Raw genomic sequence first — 21,477 nt, 5'->3', positions numbered from 1 at the left:
TTTATTAAATTATTTCTGAAGTAATAATTTATTTACAGTCATTAGGATTTACTGTAACAATAAATAGGTTTCATAGTAACATTCACCTGTCTCAGTTCATACAAAATCACTGAACCTCTACCTCAAATATAGATTGTTATTTCAATATAAATTCAACATAAGTCTCATATCTGTGTTTATTTAAGAAAATAAGACTGTCATATAAACTCTTTCTCATACCAGACACGCAAAGGAGGATGGTAAAACACTGAGACATTTGCACCTAGCTGACTTCCACCTACATTCGTCATGGAAATCTCTAAAGAAAAGTAAACAGTGCTGAAGGAGACGTGTTTATCGCAGTTACTAAATGAGCAAATTCCAACTCAGTGAGTGCACAGTAGCTTGTATAAGGAAATTAAATGTTTGCTCAGTGGCATGTTGACTTTACGAGAAGCACAGATTGAGAGAAAATGTTTCTACGGCCTTTAATTGTCAATTTTACTTTTACATTTATTATTACACTTCGAGTTCTACAATATATTGCACATAAAAAAGGTGAATGAACAACACCCAGAACAGGACTGAAAAATAAATATGAGGATCAGTAATCAGACTTCAGAGAAATCAGAGCTAGTAGTACAGATTGAATATCAAACATTGAAATAATGGTCTTAAAAAAATTATGCCATGATAAAAGGAAATAACAAAGAGCTGACAAGCAGTCCTGTTTTTTACAGTCCTGTGTTATCCAAGTCGCATTTTAAGAGATCACTTTACACCTGGAAACCACTGAAGCATCTAAAATAACAGACAGCATGATTGAAAACCAAGAGAAAGAAAAGATCATCTGTGACCTATATTCAATAAGTTCACCTCAGACTGGTTTTTGTTTTTTTGTCTCCTGGAGCCGGTTGCACCAGCTGTGCAAAAACTCAAAATGACTCTCACACTTCATAGTGCTGATTTATGCTTCCTAACACAGAATTAAAACTGGTAGCTCCAACCTTAGTTGCTACTAAATATTTACAACCAGTAGATGTGAGAAGTGCATGTTATGTAGCTAACAGAACATTAGGTTTAAAATATGTGACTGAGAAAATATGAAATATAACTGACATGTGACCTGAGACTTGATTAAAATCCTGTTTAATAATTACACAAAGTGGGAAGAAACTCAATATACCGAAAATTACTTAAAAAAAAACAACAAAATGTTACACTAAGTCAATGACCTTAACATAAGCTGCGTTAGCATAATGTTTAAACGTTTTGCTTCAGCTTGTGACTTCCTGTTTACACACTTTTCCTAACAACTGTTTATCATTTCTAAAATCTTTAATTTCTAAGACATTTAAGTTTTAAAAAGTACCAATATGTAAGAATTGGCCACCTGTTGAATTCATACTCTGGTAGCATATCGCTAGAGTAACCGCCAACTGTGGCTACTAACTGTGGCTTTAGACACATCTTAGTAATGGATCTACGAACAGCTGGTGCAACCTCATCCTGGTTCTTTAGCACTGTCATTTTTGTCACTTTTGGCTCTTTTGTAAAGACAATCTAAAACTAAGCTTATTACATCCAGTCCGAGAGAAATTTCATTAAGCCCAACAAAATCTTCCACATCCGATTCAAAACCTCCATCATGGGGGAAATATTTTTTTTGCAGCCCTGATAACCAAATAAAACAACATAAGTAAACATACTAACACTACATTGCACTCTGAATTATAAATAATAAAAGGCACTATTTACCCACAGTCTCCACACCCGGTCAATATATGTGTTTCAATATGAACAAACATTAAACTCTAAGCAGCAGTTTAAAGTCTAAATTATTAAGTAGAGAAAATATTTTGCATCTATTGATTTAATTAATCTAAAACTGGACTAACCAAATACATGAATCGGTTAAATCTCTGAATCTCATTTTCTTGAAAACAACATGGCAGTTTAAGACATTGGCACAATTGCCAGAGCAGCAGATGTGATACTAAATCTACCGTAAAACCTCAGTTCATCCCAGGACTGTAAATGCTGTTTAGATTCAAGAAGTCAGGTAATAAAGAAAAGTCCTGAAGCTTTAGAAACCATTTTAAAAAGATTGGCACCCTCCACCTCATCAATGCCAACAAAGCAGAAGTATACTGAAGTTTTGAGCCTCTACATTCAAAAACACTTTGTAGGGAAACTGACAATGCTCGAGTCCTCACATTGAAGCCTCAACATTAGAGCCCAGTTTCAGTCCTTGTCCAGTTTTTGGGTTTCTGTCAAACGTATTCTCGGTTCTCATAGTCCTTTTTGATGGCTTTTTTAATGCGGTCGATTTCATCTTCCTCTGAGCTGTCGTATTTGTCGTCTTTCTCTTTCTTGTCACTGTCCAGAGTAGCTGTATCATCGCCTTCGTCCTTGTTTTCTGGTGCCGTGCACTGCAGCTCCTCTCGTATCCCGTTGAGCTCCACCAGACCATCGTGCAGCTGTGTGGACACCTCCCTGATTTTCTTGGCGAACTCTGACTTTGCACCTTTCTTGAGTTCTTTTGAGTCTTTGGCCACAAAGTAGATGTCCATACCTACGAAAAGACCGGTGAGTACACCAGTAGCCATACTGGCGATCTGGACTGCTCTGGCGGCTGTGCTGCCCGCCACGTTAGCGATCTGCACCACACGCATGATCTCGTTAGCGTTGATGAGGATCGCCTTTCCTGCCATGGCACCGTCCTCATAGAACTGAGCAGTGAGCACAGGGAAGTCACGGTTGTAGGCGTTGTCCTTCATCTTGAGCAGGTCAAACTTCTTCAGGTTCTCAATCCCCTGCTTGATGAACTTCAGGCACTTGTTGAGGTCGACCATCTTGTCCTGATAATCCTTAATGATCTTCTCCACCTTCTTGCGGTCCATCGAATTGTTGACCTGGTTGGAGATGCCGGCCCCTGCTGATGTCAGACCGCCTGCTGTGGCAACACCCAGTCCCACTGCTGTCACAATCAAGGAGGTTCCCAGGGTGACTGGTGCCAGAGCGAGGCCAGCAATTGTGGCCACGCCTCCGATGGCACTGGTGGACCCACCAGTGATTTGGGCAATCTTGGTCTTTTTGCTGAACTTGTCCAGGCCGTCTGCGATGCTGTTGAGGTCAATGACGTGCTGCCAGAGGCTCTCTGCGCGCTCCGAGAACAGTTTGTTGAAGACACGGATGCCCTTCTGCACTTTCTCTGCGGTCACAGCAAACGCCCTGAGAGGAGCAAGTTAATAGGAATTATACAGACTATAACTCTTACAACCCTTTTATATCTAGCCATGCAGATAGTGGTGGTTTAATATGACCAAGTTTTTTTAAATATCTATATTTAAATATCTTCCTCTCCAATATAATAGAAGAAAATACTTGTATTTTTCTGTTGCAAAAAGCATTGACAAACTGCATTTAGAAAACAGCAATGTCTCTTCTATAACTAAAGTTCTGATCACTCTGATAATCCATGAAGCTTGCTGTCAACCCTTCTCTTTTGAGTTCTCTCTCTGAAGAAATAGTCTCCATGAAAACTGCAGACAGCATATTCTGTCGATTATGCAGAGTAATGATGACATTGTTTCTTTCTCTCGTTCATTATACTGGGGTCATAGAAGACATTTTAAAATGTGGGAGTGAAATACTGCATTATCACTTATATGAGCATACACTTACTTGGCCTCTTCTTTTTCTGTCATGTCATCATCCTGAGCTGTGTCTTCCCAAGCTGGAGAAGGAATAAGGAATTACATTTATCTTTCTAATAATGTTACATATATTACATGGACAAAAGTATGTGGACAGCAAAAAAAAACAACTACACCAAAAAAAAAAAACATCCAGAACTGCTTATTCCCAAAGCAAAACAGGCTCTACTCCTCGGGTTTCAGACTTTCAGCCCAATGTTAGAACCTGCATGCAGAGAATTGGACCTATTCAGCCACAATAGACACATTAGAGAGGACAAACACTAATGTTGGGATACAAAAAAGAGAAAAATCCAAGGCACTCATCCGGAAAAAAATGTTAAAAAGTCTACAAAGATTTTGAACCTCTGTGTTCCCTACCAAAGAGCAACTTTGTCACAATATGTTTTCTTCCTGAATAGCCTAGACCTTTTACTTTCTACAGATACTAACATTTGGATATAGAGCTGGAACCAGCAAATGTTTGACATTTTTACTTAAATAATGACTAAAACAAATAATTGATTATTAAAATAGTTGGAAATCAATTTTCTTTTGATCAACAAAATTGATTATTTGGATTAATTGATTAATCCACTAACTGTTGGAACAGGAAAGGGTCTTTCCCCGACTATTTTCTTAACTATAGTTGTATGCTGCAACCTGAACATTTTCTCTAATTGGAACTTTGGGGCAAAAAACATAAGAAACAGCACACTGAAGTACATAAACAGGTGATGTCCGCATACCTTTGGTAATATTATGGATGTGATATAACCCAAAACTAAAAATCTCGCCTAAAAAATAATTTTTGACTTACACTCCACTGTGTCCCACCACTCCATAAGATCCTCCACATCCTGAAAGACACCATTACATTTGTACTGATTTGCATGTTTATGGCTGCATATCGAATGGTTAATAATGTGGCATCAGATTATACTGAAATGTTACTTGAAGGTATATTTTTCTTCAGAAACCAACCTGTCCTTCTTCACCCTGTGCCGGGTCAATACGGTAGTCATCCAGCCGGTCAAACAAGGTCCTTTTTGGACCTTCACTCTGAAACAAGAAGAAGTAATACTGCTTTAAAATCATACACTGACACCAAGATTTGTTTTCCTTTGTCTAAAGTGTTGCTGAAGTGTATATCAGTGAGACAAAAGACTGAGAAACATAGGAGTACAATACAATTAATATATCAAATGTCACAAATCCTTGGTTTCACTTTTTCTCTTTACATGCTCAGATAAAGAGGAGGAAGTGATGATAAAAGGGATTCTGACTGTGCTGACATTTTTCTGCTGTTTTTGCAGAAGTTGAAAAAGGAAGCAGAGAAACAAGTCTGGGCACATTGCAACTTAAACCCACATTATCTTCCAAGCTACGGGCATGCACAAAAACTGCTTGGTGGAGTGAAGGTGTGGGGGTGGGTTTAATGTCGACAGTGGAGGGGAAAAACACAACAACAACAAAACAGAGGATGACTATATCAGTCTCTGCTGGGAGCTGAGTGAACACCCTGGAGACAAACAAAAGACAGGAGTGGTTTACAGGGAGGGGTCAGGTGACTGAAACAGACCTTTTGTAATCCTGAACCACAATGAGTAAGACTACAATACTTCAGTATGGTGGAGGAATATTGACTCAGAAGGGGAGGGAAAAGGCAATGAGCGAAGAAAAAGAATTAAAAGAAAAAGAGTGAAATAAAGAAAGAGCGAAAGTAAGAAAAAGCTAAAGAAAGAGCAAAAGAAAGAAAGAGCAATAAAAAGAAAGAAATAGCAAAAGAAAGAAAGAAAGAAGGAAAAAAGAAAGAAAGAGAGGGTGTATCAGGAGATTTTTATTTTCTCTACCTCTGCTGTGTTGCCTGCAGCTCCATCCTCTCCCCTCGCTTTAACTCTGCCCTGAAACCATTGAACACAAACACACGTTTTTTTTATTGAAAGTAGAAATGCTTTAACTGATAGTCTTTCACAATGGTGCATGTCTGGATGTTACCTTGACCCGAGGCATGAAGGGGTTGTGTCTCTTAGGTTTCTTGACTTTGGTCTAAAAAGAAGAAAAATCATGGTTTCAGCATCACTTTGAGGAAGATACAAGTCAAATTCAGAGTTTTCCAGGTAAAATTAACAATTGTTCTTGATAACTTTTCATTGTCAAAATCAAACCATGAACACTTCAATCAATCAACAAGCAAAAATGCAGCAAAAGGAAATGAGTTTAAAGACCTCCTCTGTTTTGCCTTTTCCCTCCTCATCATTCTTTTCCTCTTTGGATGAAGAATCATCTTCTTCTTCTTTCAGACCTTCATCATCAGACGAAGCCTGAGGCAACGAACATATAAACATAACAATGAAATAAATAAACATGTACAAAACATGACAGTAACATAAGGGTTTGTACATGTTTGGATGTTACCTTGACCCGAGGCATGAAGGGATTGTGTCTCTTGGGTTTCTTTACTTTGGTCTGAAAAGAAAAATTTGGTAACTTTGAGGAAGATAGAGGTCAAATACGTGTAATTACAGTAATATTAATATTTGGTCTTGCTGACTATATGTGTAAAAATCAAACAGTGTATATTTAAATCAATCTACAAGCAAAAATAGCAAAAAAAAGTTAGAGACCTCCTCAGCTTTGTCTTTGCCATCCTCATCATTCTTTTCCTCATCGTCTTCTTTCAGCCCTTCATCATCAGACGAAGCCTGAAGCAAACAACAATAAGTGTTGATGATGACCAGTTGATGCAGACTCTAAAATATAAATGTCTTCATGAATCTACATGAACTGCAAAATCCCAAAACACACACTGTCACATACCTTGGCTGCAACTCGCAGCATGAATGGATTATGCTTGTGTTTTTTCACCTTGGTCTGTAAAAGAAATGGCACGGTGAGAATTTGTCAGCTGACATGAAAAACAAAAACTGGAAGAACTACATTTCATTACAGCTGCTGCAGACTAACAAGTGAATTAAAGAACTACATCTGTGCTTAAAATCTTCTAGTCAAAGAGCTCTGTGAATCTGTTTCATGTGTCCGTTTCTTCCCTCGTTAAAAATAGTTGTACTCTGATCTTATTACCATCTACTCCTATCGCTGAAAGACTTACAAATCCCACTAAACAACCCCTCAACAAGCAGTTGTTTGGAGTGGGATAGGAGTTACAAGCTAGACGAGCTAGAACCATATGAGCAAATTATACAATAGTCCAAGACAGAAACAAATAGGACTACGTTAACAACCTGAATAGCTGCATGGGAACAAGTGGAAATAAAAAGCATGAGCTTTTGCAAACCTCATACTGACACCTGGCCTAGAGGTGCCACGTGTTATTTGAATGGCTCTAGCATGAAAGAACTAATTAGAAGGAAACAGGAAGTGGAATGATACGATCTAGGCAGAATAACTGGAGCAGATACTCATGCTTGTTTTTCACCTGCACGTTGCAGCAAATGTGGATTCATACCACACATATACAAATACACAAATACAAAACACATATTTCATTGTGTGTATCAAACTATTTTCTGATAGTAAAGATTAGTACAGTAATTAATCCGTCCCATCACTAATAAAGAGATAAACTTACTGTTTTGCTTTCTGTATAGTTCGACTCGTCTTTGGATTCAGCAGATTCATCTTTTTTGAGGCCTTCATCATCTGATTTGTTCTGCAGTAAATTAAATGTATTAGATGTAAATTATACTAAAAATGTTTTAGCAAAGTGTAAATGACAATACTGATATACCACTTTTTACCAATGCACTTGACTAGGTTTTTGCCACCCACTCACACAATGTGAGCCCCACATTGTGAGGGCAATGTGAGGGCTCACTGTCTTGCTCAAGGATCCTTCAACTTGAGGAAAGGAGGACCTGGTTAATTGCAACACCAACCATAAGATCAGTGATCAACTATGCCTCCTGAGCCACAGCTCATGTATAAGGTGTGCCTCTGTCTGCATGCCAGACTTTGATGTCTAAAAGCAAATGGTGATAATATTCTTAGTCTTACAGCCAAAGCTTTATGCCAATATTAAGTCTAAAAATGTAAAGATTTCATGCCAGAAACTGTTCAGGGTCTTTCATAACTGTATCTCTTAAAAACTGGAAATAACTTGAAATAGCTTTGATAATTAAAAAAAAAAAAAGAATAAATTGAATGTGTGTCGGCTCTGATTCTAATTATTTGTTAAAATTACATCTACTTGTTTCCCTTGTTTAAAATCCTATGAATGCGACTGTCACCAGGGGCCTGTATGCAGGCATGAGCATGAAAGTGATGTGGTCAGCGACAACAACCTCTCCCTAAATGTGGAGAAAATAAAGGAGTTGGTCACTGACGTCCGGAGAACATGATCCAACACCACCCACTGACCATCAATGGCTCTGCTGTGGAGAGGGTGAGCAGCACCAAATTTCACGGAGGACCTCTCTCGGTCCAACAACGCTGCATCACTTGCCAAGAGAGCACAGCAGCGCCTCTACGTTCTCTGCAAACTGAAGAGGGCAAGAGCCCCGGCACCCATCATGTGCTCCTTCTACCGCTGTTCCATTGAAAGCATCCTCACCAGCTGCATCACTGCACGGTTTGGAAGCTGCAGCACCTCTAATCACAAAACCCTGCAGTGCATAGTGACTGCAGCAGGTGAGATCATTGGTGCCTCGCTCCCCACCTCCTGGACATTTACAACAGCCATGCAAGTCTTAAGTGTAATGTCAGGAGGGCCTATGGATAAAAATAAGTCTTTCAAAGTGATTTTAAAGAGCACGCTCATGTACCCAGCTGTCGTTCCTCAGGCAGGTCGTTCCACAGCCGAGGAGCCCTGACAGTAAACGCTCGGTCCCCAATTGTCTTAAGGCGTGAGCTGGGAACAGTTAGCAAGTTCCTGCCTGAGGATCTTAGCTTGACTGCTTGAAACAAGATGTCTCCCATTTCACTGAAAAGTCCACTTTCACTGTGTTTTTAGTTGCCTATCATACTCATCTGAGTTGAATGATTGCAATGACACAAACAGCAGATGTGGGTACGTAAAAACGGGCTTCTAGAGTCAAACTCTGCACTGACATCTTTTTCCACATTCAAGGTCAAAAAGTGATTTTTGAGTAAGGACGCCCGTAACCTCTCTTATATCCACAAGCTGATATTCAATTAAAATAAACAATAATGGTCCAAAATATCAGTCAACCGATACATCAGTCTAATGCTGTTTCTACATGTCAGTACCTAATGGTTGCTGTTCTGCTTTAGCTGTCTGTCTGCTCTTTTTAGCTCCTGAAATCAACCCAGAGCAGTTTCTTTAACCACAGACCTAATGAAGCAGCATCGATACACACCGATACACATCTGCTCCAAACTGATACCGACAGTAGTTATTTTCTAAAGACTGAAAGCTTAAACTATCTCCTCTGATGGTCTGTCAGGAACTACAGGAGTTTTTTCAGGTTTTGCTTTTTTCTCTCTGGAGGTCATATCATTGTTATTCTGCAGAGGACAAAATAATGAGAAAAAAATAGACTCCAGTGAAAGCCTGACATTTTAAAGCACATTCATAATGGCCTCCTGCTTACTGAAAAATAAATTAACCATTAACTGATTTAACTCGTGTTCATACAGATACCTTCATATATTCAAACTCTGATTAAGCAGAAATAAACAGACAACCCACAGAACACCTTCTAAATCAGAGAAGGGTAAACTTTACCTTATTATCCTCAGCTCCTATTGGTTTTCCTTTGTTGTGTGTAGACGTCCTCTTCATCTCCTGTGGAGAGATGGCAGCCTTAACAACACATTATAACAGACAGAGCAGAAGTGAGAAGAGTCTCACTCAGACCACATGTCACTAAGCTGTGTTCAACTGCTTACAGACCTCTTCAGTTGGTCTGGGCGGGACCGTTGGTGTTTCACTTCTGTCTTTTCTCTCTTGCTGGATCATGTTGCTTTTGACCTGACAAGGACACACAGACAGAGTCACACAGTGTGGTGGAGCAGGAGGACTGGGACGTATGGCAGTGAGCAGGCAGGATTTAAAGGGGATGAGGAGGATGTGGTGAAGGTGGGGAAGAGGATGTGTGAGAGTAGAGGGTATTTTTGACAGAAGATGATCAGCTCAGCTGTGTGTGTGTGTGTGTGTGTGTATGTGTGTGTGTGTGTGTGTGTGTGGTCACTGATGACTCATAAGTGATGCAAAAAATAGACTGACCGCTTTCGGCTTCTCTTCCATTCGTTTCTCGTCCTCCGTGAGCTTCTCTGTATCTTCTGTGTCTTTCTAATCAAAGGACATTAAATCAGTTGTATCAACCAATATCTGATTACTTGTGCAGCCATTAAAGGACCACTTTTGCTTTTGCAAGTTTAAAGGAACAGTTCCCCCAGAAATGACGGAAAGTCAGGTGACGTTGCGTAGTCCACAAAACATTTCAGGAGCTTTACAGCAAAATAGGGCTGCATCATTCACCTAAACAACTGACAAAGTTTACTTTACACTGTAAACTGGGTTTAAGGTAATGATTTAATCTTAGCAGCTACAGTGAAGATTTCGGTTTTAAGATGTAAAAAAGGTCTTATCAAATCAATTTGGGATCTCTGGGCTTCTGGAGACTTGTATTACACCTGACGAGCTGTATAAATCCATTTTATATTTTTCTGTTTTTTTGTTTTGTTTTGTTTTAAAACTAATCCCCATCTACTTCAGTTGTTGAAGAAAATGCTGCAACTCTTCAAGCTCTTTGTGGACTACCAAATGTCATCTGATTTTCCATCAGCCTGGGAGTAGATGATGACTGAATTTTCATTTTGGGTTAACTGTTCCTTTAACTCTGTGACTGGCAGCCATTGGTTTACATTCATTTCTGAATGGTATGACAATCAAAAGGCAGACTCTTGAAACTACTGTACTTTAGTTGTGTTATTTATCACAGTTAAACATCAATCCTGTTTTAATTTTTGCCAATAATTGTGATGAGTTCTTGATTTTAATATTGTACTAAAGTACATGTAAAACAATGGTTCCCTAAAGTGGTTAGACTAATAACCCAAAATTCAAATGACATCAACTTTGTTTTGTAAAATGGTTGGGTCTCAATATAAAAGTTATTTGTGGAGAAAGGGGTACAAAAAGCAAAAATCACAGGAATGGTCCTTTACGGCTGCAGCACATTATCACAACTTTCTGAAATAAAACATTGAACCGTCACCACTATCACAGACCCATGACCACCACAGACAATCCCATCACCTACAACATCATTACCATCACACTGACACCTCCACCACTACCAAACACAATCAACAGCATAGTTACTTTATTTGCAGAGCGGAATAGGTTCAATTTGGACATGGCTCCAACCACGGCGTTCTGAGGGGGTGGTGGGAAACAACATTGGAACTAAGTAACACCAATAAGTCGGTCGAGATGACATATTGGTCAATGTTACCCCACAGTACTGTAAAACAAGTATGCCTGGTCTGAAGTATTTGGAGCTGTTTCATGTAACTTGAAAGACTTAAAGTATGCCAACCTCAACAAGACCAGGCACGACAAGTGAGGCTGGACTGCAGAGAGAGCCTGAGGGTCACATACCTCACTTTTGACTCATGACTCTAGACTATCAACAAATCATAAAAATAAATAAATAAATAAATAAATACAAAGCTTGAGGAAAAGAATAAAAGAATCTTTTTTCCTTAAAAACATTATCATGATGTGAGTCAATAATCTAAAAATGTTTGTCAAAAATGATTGTTTTGTTTATATCTGTGTGAGAATTCTGATGCTTCCAGCTTCTAATATGGTTCGTCAACCAATAGTATGATGTCATTGGAATCACGTGATACCCATGATTCTACATTGATCAAGTCTGTCCCTTCTCCTGAATTTTATCAAGAACACAATAATTTTGTTTGCTGTTAACAAAAAGAGAAATGCCAGATAAACCATTCAATCAGCAATTGTTCATTGTAAAGTTGCTCGTGATGTTTAAAATACTTTGTTTGTGGTTAATAAATACTGTGTAGTTCATGTAAAAACATTATATGGCTAGCCAATATAAAGATGCAACTGTTTATAAACCTCTACAATTATTGTGAACTACTAACTAAAGATCAATTAACCATAAATGTACCTGTTTTTAATGATGGTTATTATGAAGTGTTAAACTTCGTCTTGAGTAATAACAGTCAAACTGTACAGGCTGTTCCACCTCTCAGTGTGACAGGTGTGCGCTGAATAAAAATAACTGGTTAAATGTAAAAAAAACCTGATGCCAAATTTAACACAATGAAACAGGAACAAGTAAATATTAAAGCACCTGTTTGTTGCCTGATGACTTCTCACTGCTCACAGGTGGATCCTCGTCATCTGAGCCAGCCTGCTTCTCATGCTGCAGAGGGAACACATAAATCCATACTTCATGAAAAAACACATAGAATTTCTTTCAATAATCATTTTTTCAAAAGAGAATGTAATAATTTCTTACTTTGTTTGCAGATCGAAATGGATTCAGTTTTGTCATCGCATCAGTGAGTTTTTTCTGAATATGAAACAAAATAAACAGAGTAAACAACACAATAAGAAGCACATTCAGAGAATAAACTGCTGATTGACACTAAAACATGACACTTAACAAACCTGTTTGTGACTGGGCTGGTCATCTTCACTGTCCAATATCTCCTCAGAGTCAACGTTCTTCTCCTGCACATCGAGCCAAAATGTAATATACAATATAAACAGGAGACAATAGCAACAGTAGTACATCATGTGTAGGTTAATTTGCAATTTCATACAATGTTTTCAACCTTTTCTGCCAGATATACTAATCAATTAATGGAAGAGATGAACTATGACATGTAGTAAATGTCAAAAGAACAGTCTGCCACCTCTCACCTGTTTTTCAGTGTAGAATGTGCTCTTCATCATCGCACTGAAACCATTCTGAAGAAACACAAAGATACCGTTACTGTCACAAAAATAAACAGACTGTAACCATGACCCTCATCATATCATTACAGCAGATCTTATTTAGAGAGGATATGCAGTTACTCTGGCATAACAACCCACCTGCTTGGCTTTTGGCTTCTCTGTATTCTCCTTTAAATCTCCTGATTGTTCAGTCTTTCCCTTCTCCTGTTACAATACATTACCAGCATGTCATTCATCTCAGAATATGACCAGAAGTGCAATGTACTGGCTGTAAAGTCCTTTATAATGCAAACAATTCAAGGCAGTTACAAACTAATATATTTCCTGTATATATCTTAGTGTTGATGCAGTGCATGTCCAAGTGAAATGACAATAAAAGGCGAAAAGCTTCATCTCTTACCTTTGAAGACGTCTCTATGAGGCTGTCACTGCTGGCAGAGAGTTCCCCATCGGCAAACAAATCATCCTAAACAGAAAGATACAGTCAGAATGTACTAACCAAGACGAAAATGCTCAAGTGTTTTATCTAATAGGTGAAATATCAACCACGTTTCTCAAGGACTGTAGGCAATGGTGCAAAACAGATTAGTGTTCAGAAATTAAAGGTCTCAGGGAATGTGATGAAATGTGAAAACATGATCAGGGTTGTTATTGTCATTATTGGAGGAAAAATGTTGGTACCAAAAGCTGGCAAGAAAAAAACTGTGGTTGAAAACTGCTGCAACATATTGTATTCGTACTTTATTCTTAACATCTCTGGTTTGATCCCCATCTTTTTTTACACCACCAAAAAAGGGTTCCAAAGTAATATTGAAGACTGGGCAGAGTGTCTTGAAAATCTCAACCAAAATTCCCCTGAAAACACCCCTTACAAATCACAGACACAGGTTGAAAGAGAAAATAACTCTGGTATCATTTCACATCAGCATAAGGACTTTTCTTAAAAAATCCCTTTAACAAGATACTTGAATTGAAAACCTCATTATCATTATCTTACCTGAGACTGAGATTTGGTGACTTTTTTTCTGAACACACCACCAAAGATTCCTCCTTTCTCCTGAGAATATTAAGTGAAATGTTAAAGGTTAAATATAGAACATTTTGAACACGTATAGAGCAGAAAACAGGCATTTGCTATATAAAGTAAAAATGGCATCCTGCGCAGAACATTTTGTCACATCTGCCCGTGTGTGCTGTAATGTGAATTTCTCCGTTTTCACCATGGTGGCCTGGTGAGGAACTTTCTCAAATCAAAGCTTAAACAGCTCACCAAAGTATGTTTCTGAAAACATTTTCAGCAAAGGCTTTGTAGCAACAGAGGCTTGATTCATATTTGATCAGCACTGCCTATGTAGTTTGACAATCTGATCTGAGTTTCAAATCTACTGAGTGAACGAAGATCGCATTTGTTTTGGTCTGAGATGCTAGCGCTCTAGTGCCATGTCTAATGGCAGTGAATGTCATTTATTTCACCTTTAATATGAGCACATTTACTGTTATGGATTTAACTTTAACGTGTTGTGTTGCTTGAAGATTTACGTGGGTGGTTTTGACAAACCTCACCTTAGTGTCTTTACTCTCAGACAGATTGTCGGTGCTGCCTGAGAGCTCGCTGGGAGCAGACAAATCATCCTTCAGGGCAAGAAAAAAAATGTCAATTAATTTCAAATTCTTATAATTTATGGTAACATGGTTTAATGATGAATATATCGTATGCTCACTTGAGATTGTGTCCTTGATCCAAGAGGCTTTTTTTTAAACATTCCACTGAAAATCCCTCCTCCCTCCTGGAAACAAAAGTCACATGAAAATAGTGTATGAAGTTTTGCCAACAATAGAGGAATTTAGTAACGTATTCCTCTGCGTTCACAACCTCACCTTAGTGGTGCTATTCACAGAAAGATTCTCCGTGCTGCCTGAGAGCTCATTGGGTGCCGACAAATCCTCCTAAAAGCGAAAAAACAACATCCCCTTTCAATTACCATATCTCCTAATGACGTGGAGGTACAAGTGAGAAGCACAATTCTCACCTGAGACTGTGTTGTTGCTCCAAAAGGTTTTGGGGATTTTCTGAACATCCCACTGAAGATCCCTCCTGTCTCCTGGAAACAAAAGTCAAATCAAAGAAAAAATTACTAATAGATTTGTGTGGTTTCAGGTGGCAGATGGATGGGCAGGGATGTCACACTGCAGCCTGTACTTTCTTCACAATGCTGATGGATGCAGGTTTACCTCTAACCTTCCCAACAAACACCAAAACAAAAACAGAAACACATTGCACTTCGTCCAATGCTTTCAGCTCTATACAAACAATAAGGGACAGTCACATTATTGCACAGTTCAATATAACTGTTCAGCTCCGAAAAAGTATAAGACATGGAAGAATATTAAGATCTTGTGCTTTAGTAAAAGAAGAAATAAATATAAATTCAAGTATTATGACTTCATTCATTATTCATTTCAAAGCACCAGTGTTTAAAATAGTTGATGGTGCAGGTAGGAGTTGCACTAGAACAGGAAATGCATGCTTAAATCCGTTATTTAGATTTTAAAATTGAAGTGGATGGACAAAGGGCCAATGTAAACCAAAACAGAGATGTAACATGAGTGCACCTTCAGTTTAGAATGAAAACAAGGAAGAACTGTGCTGCTAGGAACTGTCATGGCAGCTTTAATATCACGAGATGAGGACAGACTTTGTATATGTTTGATGTAAGGTAAAGCTTCACAAACTTTACCTTAGTGTTGCTATTCACAGAGAGATTGTCAGTGCTGCCTGAGAGCTCGCTTGGAGCAGACAAATCTTCCTGCAGGCAAGAAACAAAAGTCCCCATCTGATTATTATTATTAACAACAAATAGTGTAACAGAGGTAGAGTAAGATGCAGAAATCTCACCTGAGATTGTGTCCTCGCTCCAAAAGGCTTTTTTTTAAACATCCCACTGAACACTCCTCCTGTCTCCTGGAAAAAGACACATCATATTAACATATATACAGTTTGTTGAAATAAAATAATATAAAATAAAACCAGCTCTGTTGTCTTTTGAACTGATGCAGCTGTCAGATGGACGGGCAGGGCTTTTGTGCCTTACACACAGGAGCTAGCATTTCTTTCACATTGCTGATGCTCGCAGGTTCAGCTCACGCTTCCAAACACCCACAAAAACAAAAACACACCCTTCCAAAACTGAGTTGAGGTTCACATGCCTACTGTAGGCTAAACAACATCAGAAAGACCATCATATGTCACTAATGAACACCAAGCAAAATCCCTCACATGTACTGTATGTCTCTATTCTTCAATATCAACTTGATGTAGCTTAATAATACTGAACACTCAGTGTTGGTACACTAGTTTCTTGTCCTAAGAAACATCTGTTGGACACAAAGTGATGTGTTTTTTCACTTGATAAGTGTTAAATTTAAAGTTTAAAGAAATACTTAAACCTAGCTACAGAACACACTTTACTAACAACAAAAGACATTTGTGCTTACTTTGACTGTAGTCCTCGCAATTAAAAATATACTATTTGATTATAATTTAACATAAATTAATCAAATTCAAGATTCAAAACTTTGTTGGCATCAAATATAGTTCAAAAGAATTTAGTTTGGTGAGCTCTAACAAAAAACTCACATCTCATATAGCAACCACACTGGGATGTAAAATATAATACAATAAGTTACAAATAATAAAAACTACAAATAAAAAATAAAAAATTACCATTGCAAGGAGACTTCTTTTGAATCTTCCTCAAGTTTTGGCTACTTATTATTCTTATAATAAGCCAGGATTAATTGAAAGAGTTTAAAACAGGGATATCATACTGCAAAACATCAGATAAAATCTCTTAGGTATTTTATTTAATTTATCAACTTATTTCTTCATGTTTTTAATCCTTTATTCCATATCATTACTATATATTTTTCATTTGTTGTTATTTTTGTGTGTTGTTATACTATATTGTTTTGATAAGTCTCATTCTGGTATGTTATTGTTCTACTTTTTATTCATGCTGTGATCTGATTGATATACACTGATTTTATTAACAGAATATCTAAAAAGAGCATTGAAGAACATAGACTTTGTTATTTGTTTTCTTTAAATAAAAAACTTGGCTGATGAGGCTCACTTTAGTTGTAGTGCTTTCAGACAGACTGTCATTACTGGCTGTAAAGTCATTGTCCAACAGATCCTGAAACACACAATGTTACATTACAATTATACACATTTTACATGTCTGGCATTAAGCTGATCACTGTATTCTCGAGATGGTATACAATATCTCTGACACATAACAGAAGATCCTGTCTCACCTGTGAAGGCCTCCGGGCGTGTCCTGGTTTAGCAGTTCGTTTGAGTATCCCACCGAACACACCTGATTTCTCCTAAAAGTGTAGAGAAAGGATTAGTTTTAAAGACTGACAAGACAAAATTCTGCATGGGAAAACATCACAGAGCAGAGAGTGAACTCACCTTTGAGGACTTGTTATCTGTTAAGCTGTCACTACTGACAGACAGTTCAGGATTTTGTAGCAAGAGCGTGTCCTATAAAAGATAAAAAATGATAACCGCTCATATTTCTATACAATTATGGAGCTGCAAATTAAAATATTTCAGCATTTTGGGACCATCACTTTTTTACCTCCCATTTTTTCAAAATACATTGTGAGTACTCAAGTCAGCATTTTTAGAGTAATGACAAAAGGACTTTTACAGACTTAAAAGTCCAAAGATATTTTTAGGGGGGAAAAGGCACCAAATCCTCACATTTAAGAAGCTGGAAGCAGCAAATGTTTAACATATGTTTGATAAATATGAATGGCTTTAACAATAAAACACTAAGCCATCTACTAATAACTTCAGTTATACTTCAATATAAATTACTTTAAAGAAAGAATAAGAGCAACAACATGTATGTCACATTGAGTTCAAGAAGGCCACTACGAACCTGTGACTGGCCCTCTTTGGCGGTTTTGGTCGTCTTCTTGAACATTCCTTTAAACACGCCTCCTTTTTCCTGAAAGATTAATGTAAAAGTCTGTCTACATGCTCAAAAAACACTGTAATTAAATTATAACACACCGATCACAGTTTGTGATGACCAGACATAAGATTAGAAAGAAGAATGAGATAGTGAGCATCACCTTTGTGCTGTAGTCACTCAGACTGTCGCTGCTCTTTGAAAGGTCGCTGTTCACTGATAACGTGTCCTGAAAAGACAAAATAGAACTGATGTGAGTAGATGCAGAAGCAAATCAAATTATAAACACATTTTATTTCACGTTTCATTTCTGAATTCTAAATACTTGTTTTACAAGACAGCGGTTATTGTAATTTTATTGTCATACATGTCAAAAATGCAAGAATGAATAACCATCTTAAACACTAGTATCAGGGATTAATAGTCAATAGTAAGCTTTTCATGAGAGATCCCTTTTTAGTGTATTGGCTCACTAAATGTAAAGTTCTACATTTAAATCAAACAAAGATAAAACTATAACATCACCTGTGCTTGAGCAGATGGTTCTGCAATCTTGGAGGATCTTTTGAACATCCCCCCAAATATCGCCGCTTTTTGCTGCATGAGAAGTGAAAATGGAAAATTAAACACATTCAGTAACTGATATACATGTAAAACCCACTCAGGATTATTACATAAAACTAATCTCTAAAGTGGTTTCAGTTCTGACATACCGGCATCATTGAAAACGAGTGACTAACACAGGGCAAATATTCACTGCAGCGACCTGTGAGTCAGCAGCATAATTTTCACTCCACATGGAGACTAAACTGCAAAAGACGCTGCAAAGTACCCACACTTCACTAATGGGTTTATGGATGAGAGCCTTGACTGGTTTACTTCTCACAGTCCAGTTTCACATCTAGATTTCAAGCCTGGACTTGAGGCTGGTTTCATGTCTGGACTTGAAACCTTGATGACAGTTAATTTATGAGAATATTAAATTATGTGAATGGTATGTCTTATGTGAATGTTGTGTCTTGTTCATAATACTAATTTGCCTGTTTAAGAATCACATAAAACAGCACCCAGAGGCAAAACATTACAGATAGTTCATACTAAACACAAACTTTACTGCTTTTTTTTTTAATTTTTCATAGTTCGGATGAAGTATGCAATCTGTAAAGTTACAAGTAACCTTTGCTGGCTGTGTGCTCAGGAGCAATTAAATTAAGCAATTGTGTGCTGAGAGAAAAAACGCTGCACGTGTGTCTTGTCTCTATGAAGCTGCCGCAGTATGATCCACATTGCCCATTTGTGGTATACCATCTATTTGCTTTTAATTTGACATCAGAGCAAGGAGGATGTCGGTTCACAACATGATCCGTAGAAGACAACAATATGATGAATGTTGTCGCCTAGGCCAGGAAAAGAAAAAGAGCCACAGTGAAGTAGAAAAAAGATGCTGTGACCTGCGCCTTTTCTCTGGGTGGCACCTGCTGCCACAGACACTCACTCTTTATTGTGAACAATTAAAAAAAAGACACAGAAAAAAGTAATACGTATAAGTAAACTAATATTGCACTTAAGTATAGTACTTGAGTAAATATTCTTAGTTACATTCCATCACTGGTTTATCGCTAATCTGGTGTAGGGGGGCTATAGGGGGCCCAATGGCACATGTTTGCCCTGGAGCAACCTAGAATGTTAATCCGGCCATGAAGAAAGAACAGTTTCTACACGGAGCACTCCAGTTAAAGCTAAAAGTCAGCATTTAACCTTTTATTATTTGATATTAAAGTCCATTGTGTTGGAGTTTCGAGCCAGAGCAACATAAAATATGTCACTGAGCAAATACTTATGGACTGCATTGTGTATTAGAGGCTTGTATTGAGTTTCAGTCACATCGATTTAGGTCAGATCGATTAAATCTACTCATTTGACCTCAGCGAGGAGAAAACTGTGACTCCAGCAGCACAGTAAACCTTTAAACACAAACATTAACCGGCTCAAGTTAGATTATGATCATAAACACAAGATATCTACTCACAGCTACACCTCCTCCTCCTCCTCCATCACACTCCAAGTCCAAATCCAGGTTGTCGTATCGCTCCTGTCAAACAAACACACATCGTCATGAACGATTATTCGAACATTAACGTTACGCTAACCGACATTTTGAACAATGTCTCGAGACAGTCGACAGAAAGACGTCTCGACACGAACATTGGCACGTTTTTGAATGACGAATGTGAACATTCACTCACCATTAGCTCCTCTACGTCCGCCCTTGTGTGGCGTTTAGTTATCCTGCAGCTGTTTAGTGTTAAGTTATCCCGCAGTTGTTTAGTGTTGTTAGTGAAGATTTGTCGACTTTCTGTCCGTCCCGTGTTTACACTGCCGGTTGTTTTCACTCCTCCCTCAGAAAAAAAGGAGGAAAAAAAGAAAAAATGCTTGCGGTCAGAGACGTCCCACAGATTCTTGTGACTTGCAGGTGGCCACAAAGCTCTCACTGAAACCGGCAGATCCAGTTTTGTCTTCTGTTAGTTACCTGTGTGTTGTTGTCCTGGAGAGGGCGTGTCAGACTCACCTGGGAGTCTGAGATGAGCTGATGTTGCTTTCAAGTACTGCTCGGAAACTCCTAATGTCGACCTTAACAAGGGTAAATAAATATATTTGTGTTAAAATGTTGTTTTTTGTAAGCAGAAATGTAAAAAGTACAGAAAATTCATATTCGAGTAAAGATATCGTGTTAAAACATTACATTACTCAATATTAGTTAAGTATATATGTGCATGTGCGTGGATGTAAAAGTCAAATGAAATGTGTCGCATTATTTTTGGGGCCCAAAAATATTCCCAGAACACAAATTAAAAATTCAGAATGTCACAAACAATCAGGTGAAATACTGAAAATCTCCAAACCCCTTACTTATTTTGAGTAGTGTACTTTGGTACAAGTGAAAGTCAGGACTTTGGGAAGGCCATTCCAAATCCTCAATTCTAACATTAATTTACCACTTTTGATGTGTGTTTGGGATCATTGTCCTGTTGGAACCCTCAACTGCATCCAAGACCCAATCTTCTGGCTGATGATTTTAGGTTTTCCTGAAGAATTTGGAAATCATCCTTCTTCATTATTCCATTTACTTTCTTTAGAGAAGCAGATCCACTGGCAGCAAAACAGCCCCACGGCATAACACTACCACCACCATGCTTGACAGTTGTCGTGGTGTTCTTGGGGTTAAAGTCCTCACCTTATCACCTCCAAACATATTGCAATCCATTGTGGCAAAACGACAAAAAAATATTGTTTCATCTGACCACAGAGTTTACCTTCAGGTTTTTTCTTTGTCCATGTGATCAGCAGCAAACTTCCATCAAGCTTTAAAATGCCACGTCTGGAGCAAGGGCTTCTGTCTTGCACAGCAGCCCCTGAGCGCATATTGATGTAAACACACCTGATTGTGGACACTGACATGTCTTCCAGCAGCTTCTAATTCATTGCAGACTTAGTTTATAGTGGTTTTTGGTTGACTCTTGACCATCCTGACTATTGTCTCTCAGTAGCAGGTGATAGTTTGTGTTTTCTTCCTGATCGTGGCAGTGACACAACTGTGCCATGAACTTTGTATTTAGAAACAGTTGTTTGAACAGTCGATCTTGGGACCTGTAACTGCTTTGAAATGACTCCAAGTGACTTCTCTGACTTGTTCAACCAATAATGTGCTCTTTTATTTGAATGCTGAGCTCTTAAGACCTTCCCATTGTAGTGTTTGTAGCTGAGTCTAGTGGGTGTATCAAAAAAGCCCACTAGACGACCCGCAATAAATTCAGATATGAAGCAAACCTCATGAATGCTTTTTGTGACAAAGTAATGTGTGTTCCTCTCACTCCATCACAGAAATATG

At 38.2% G+C, this 21,477-nt stretch overlaps 1 protein-coding gene across 4 annotated transcripts; it reads right to left on the bottom strand.

The window, feature by feature from the left end:
• Window positions 1-453: 453 nt before the first annotated feature.
• apol1 (apolipoprotein L, 1) lies at window positions 454-20,170 on the bottom strand. Of its 4 annotated transcripts, none has more exons than XM_030404087.1 (37): window positions 20,119-20,170; window positions 19,835-19,983; window positions 19,618-19,680; window positions 18,114-18,185; window positions 17,752-17,817; window positions 17,556-17,624; window positions 17,081-17,152; window positions 16,921-16,992; window positions 16,737-16,799; window positions 15,500-15,565; window positions 15,342-15,410; window positions 14,634-14,705; window positions 14,482-14,550; window positions 14,325-14,390; window positions 14,167-14,235; window positions 13,601-13,660; window positions 13,004-13,069; window positions 12,742-12,807; window positions 12,568-12,615; window positions 12,313-12,375; window positions 12,161-12,214; window positions 11,993-12,064; window positions 10,987-11,040; window positions 9,886-9,951; window positions 9,553-9,630; window positions 9,385-9,444; window positions 7,270-7,350; window positions 6,498-6,551; window positions 6,305-6,382; window positions 6,096-6,146; window positions 5,906-6,001; window positions 5,676-5,726; window positions 5,531-5,581; window positions 4,662-4,739; window positions 4,498-4,537; window positions 3,667-3,718; window positions 454-3,213 (listed from the first exon to the last, which is right to left on the bottom strand). In XM_030404087.1, exons 2-37 carry the CDS (start codon window positions 19,835-19,837, stop codon window positions 2,253-2,255), a joined length of 3,171 nt encoding a protein of 1,056 aa, XP_030259947.1. In that variant the 5' UTR covers window positions 19,838-19,983; window positions 20,119-20,170; the 3' UTR covers window positions 454-2,252. The 4 variants fall into 4 exon arrangements, with proteins under 4 accessions (XP_030259947.1, XP_030259948.1, XP_030259949.1 ...); XM_030404088.1 differs by having other exon boundaries at window positions 19,835-19,987; window positions 20,119-20,156; XM_030404089.1 differs by lacking the exons at window positions 10,987-11,040; window positions 20,119-20,170 and having other exon boundaries at window positions 19,835-20,108.
• Window positions 20,171-21,477: the final 1,307 nt, after the last annotated feature.

Source organism: Sparus aurata, chromosome 21 (assembly GCF_900880675.1).
Source record: "Sparus aurata chromosome 21, fSpaAur1.1, whole genome shotgun sequence".
Lineage (NCBI taxonomy): Eukaryota > Metazoa > Chordata > Actinopteri > Spariformes > Sparidae > Sparus > Sparus aurata.
The sequence above is the reverse complement of the archived record's forward strand: the minus strand, read 5'-3'. Positions and strand labels throughout refer to the sequence as shown.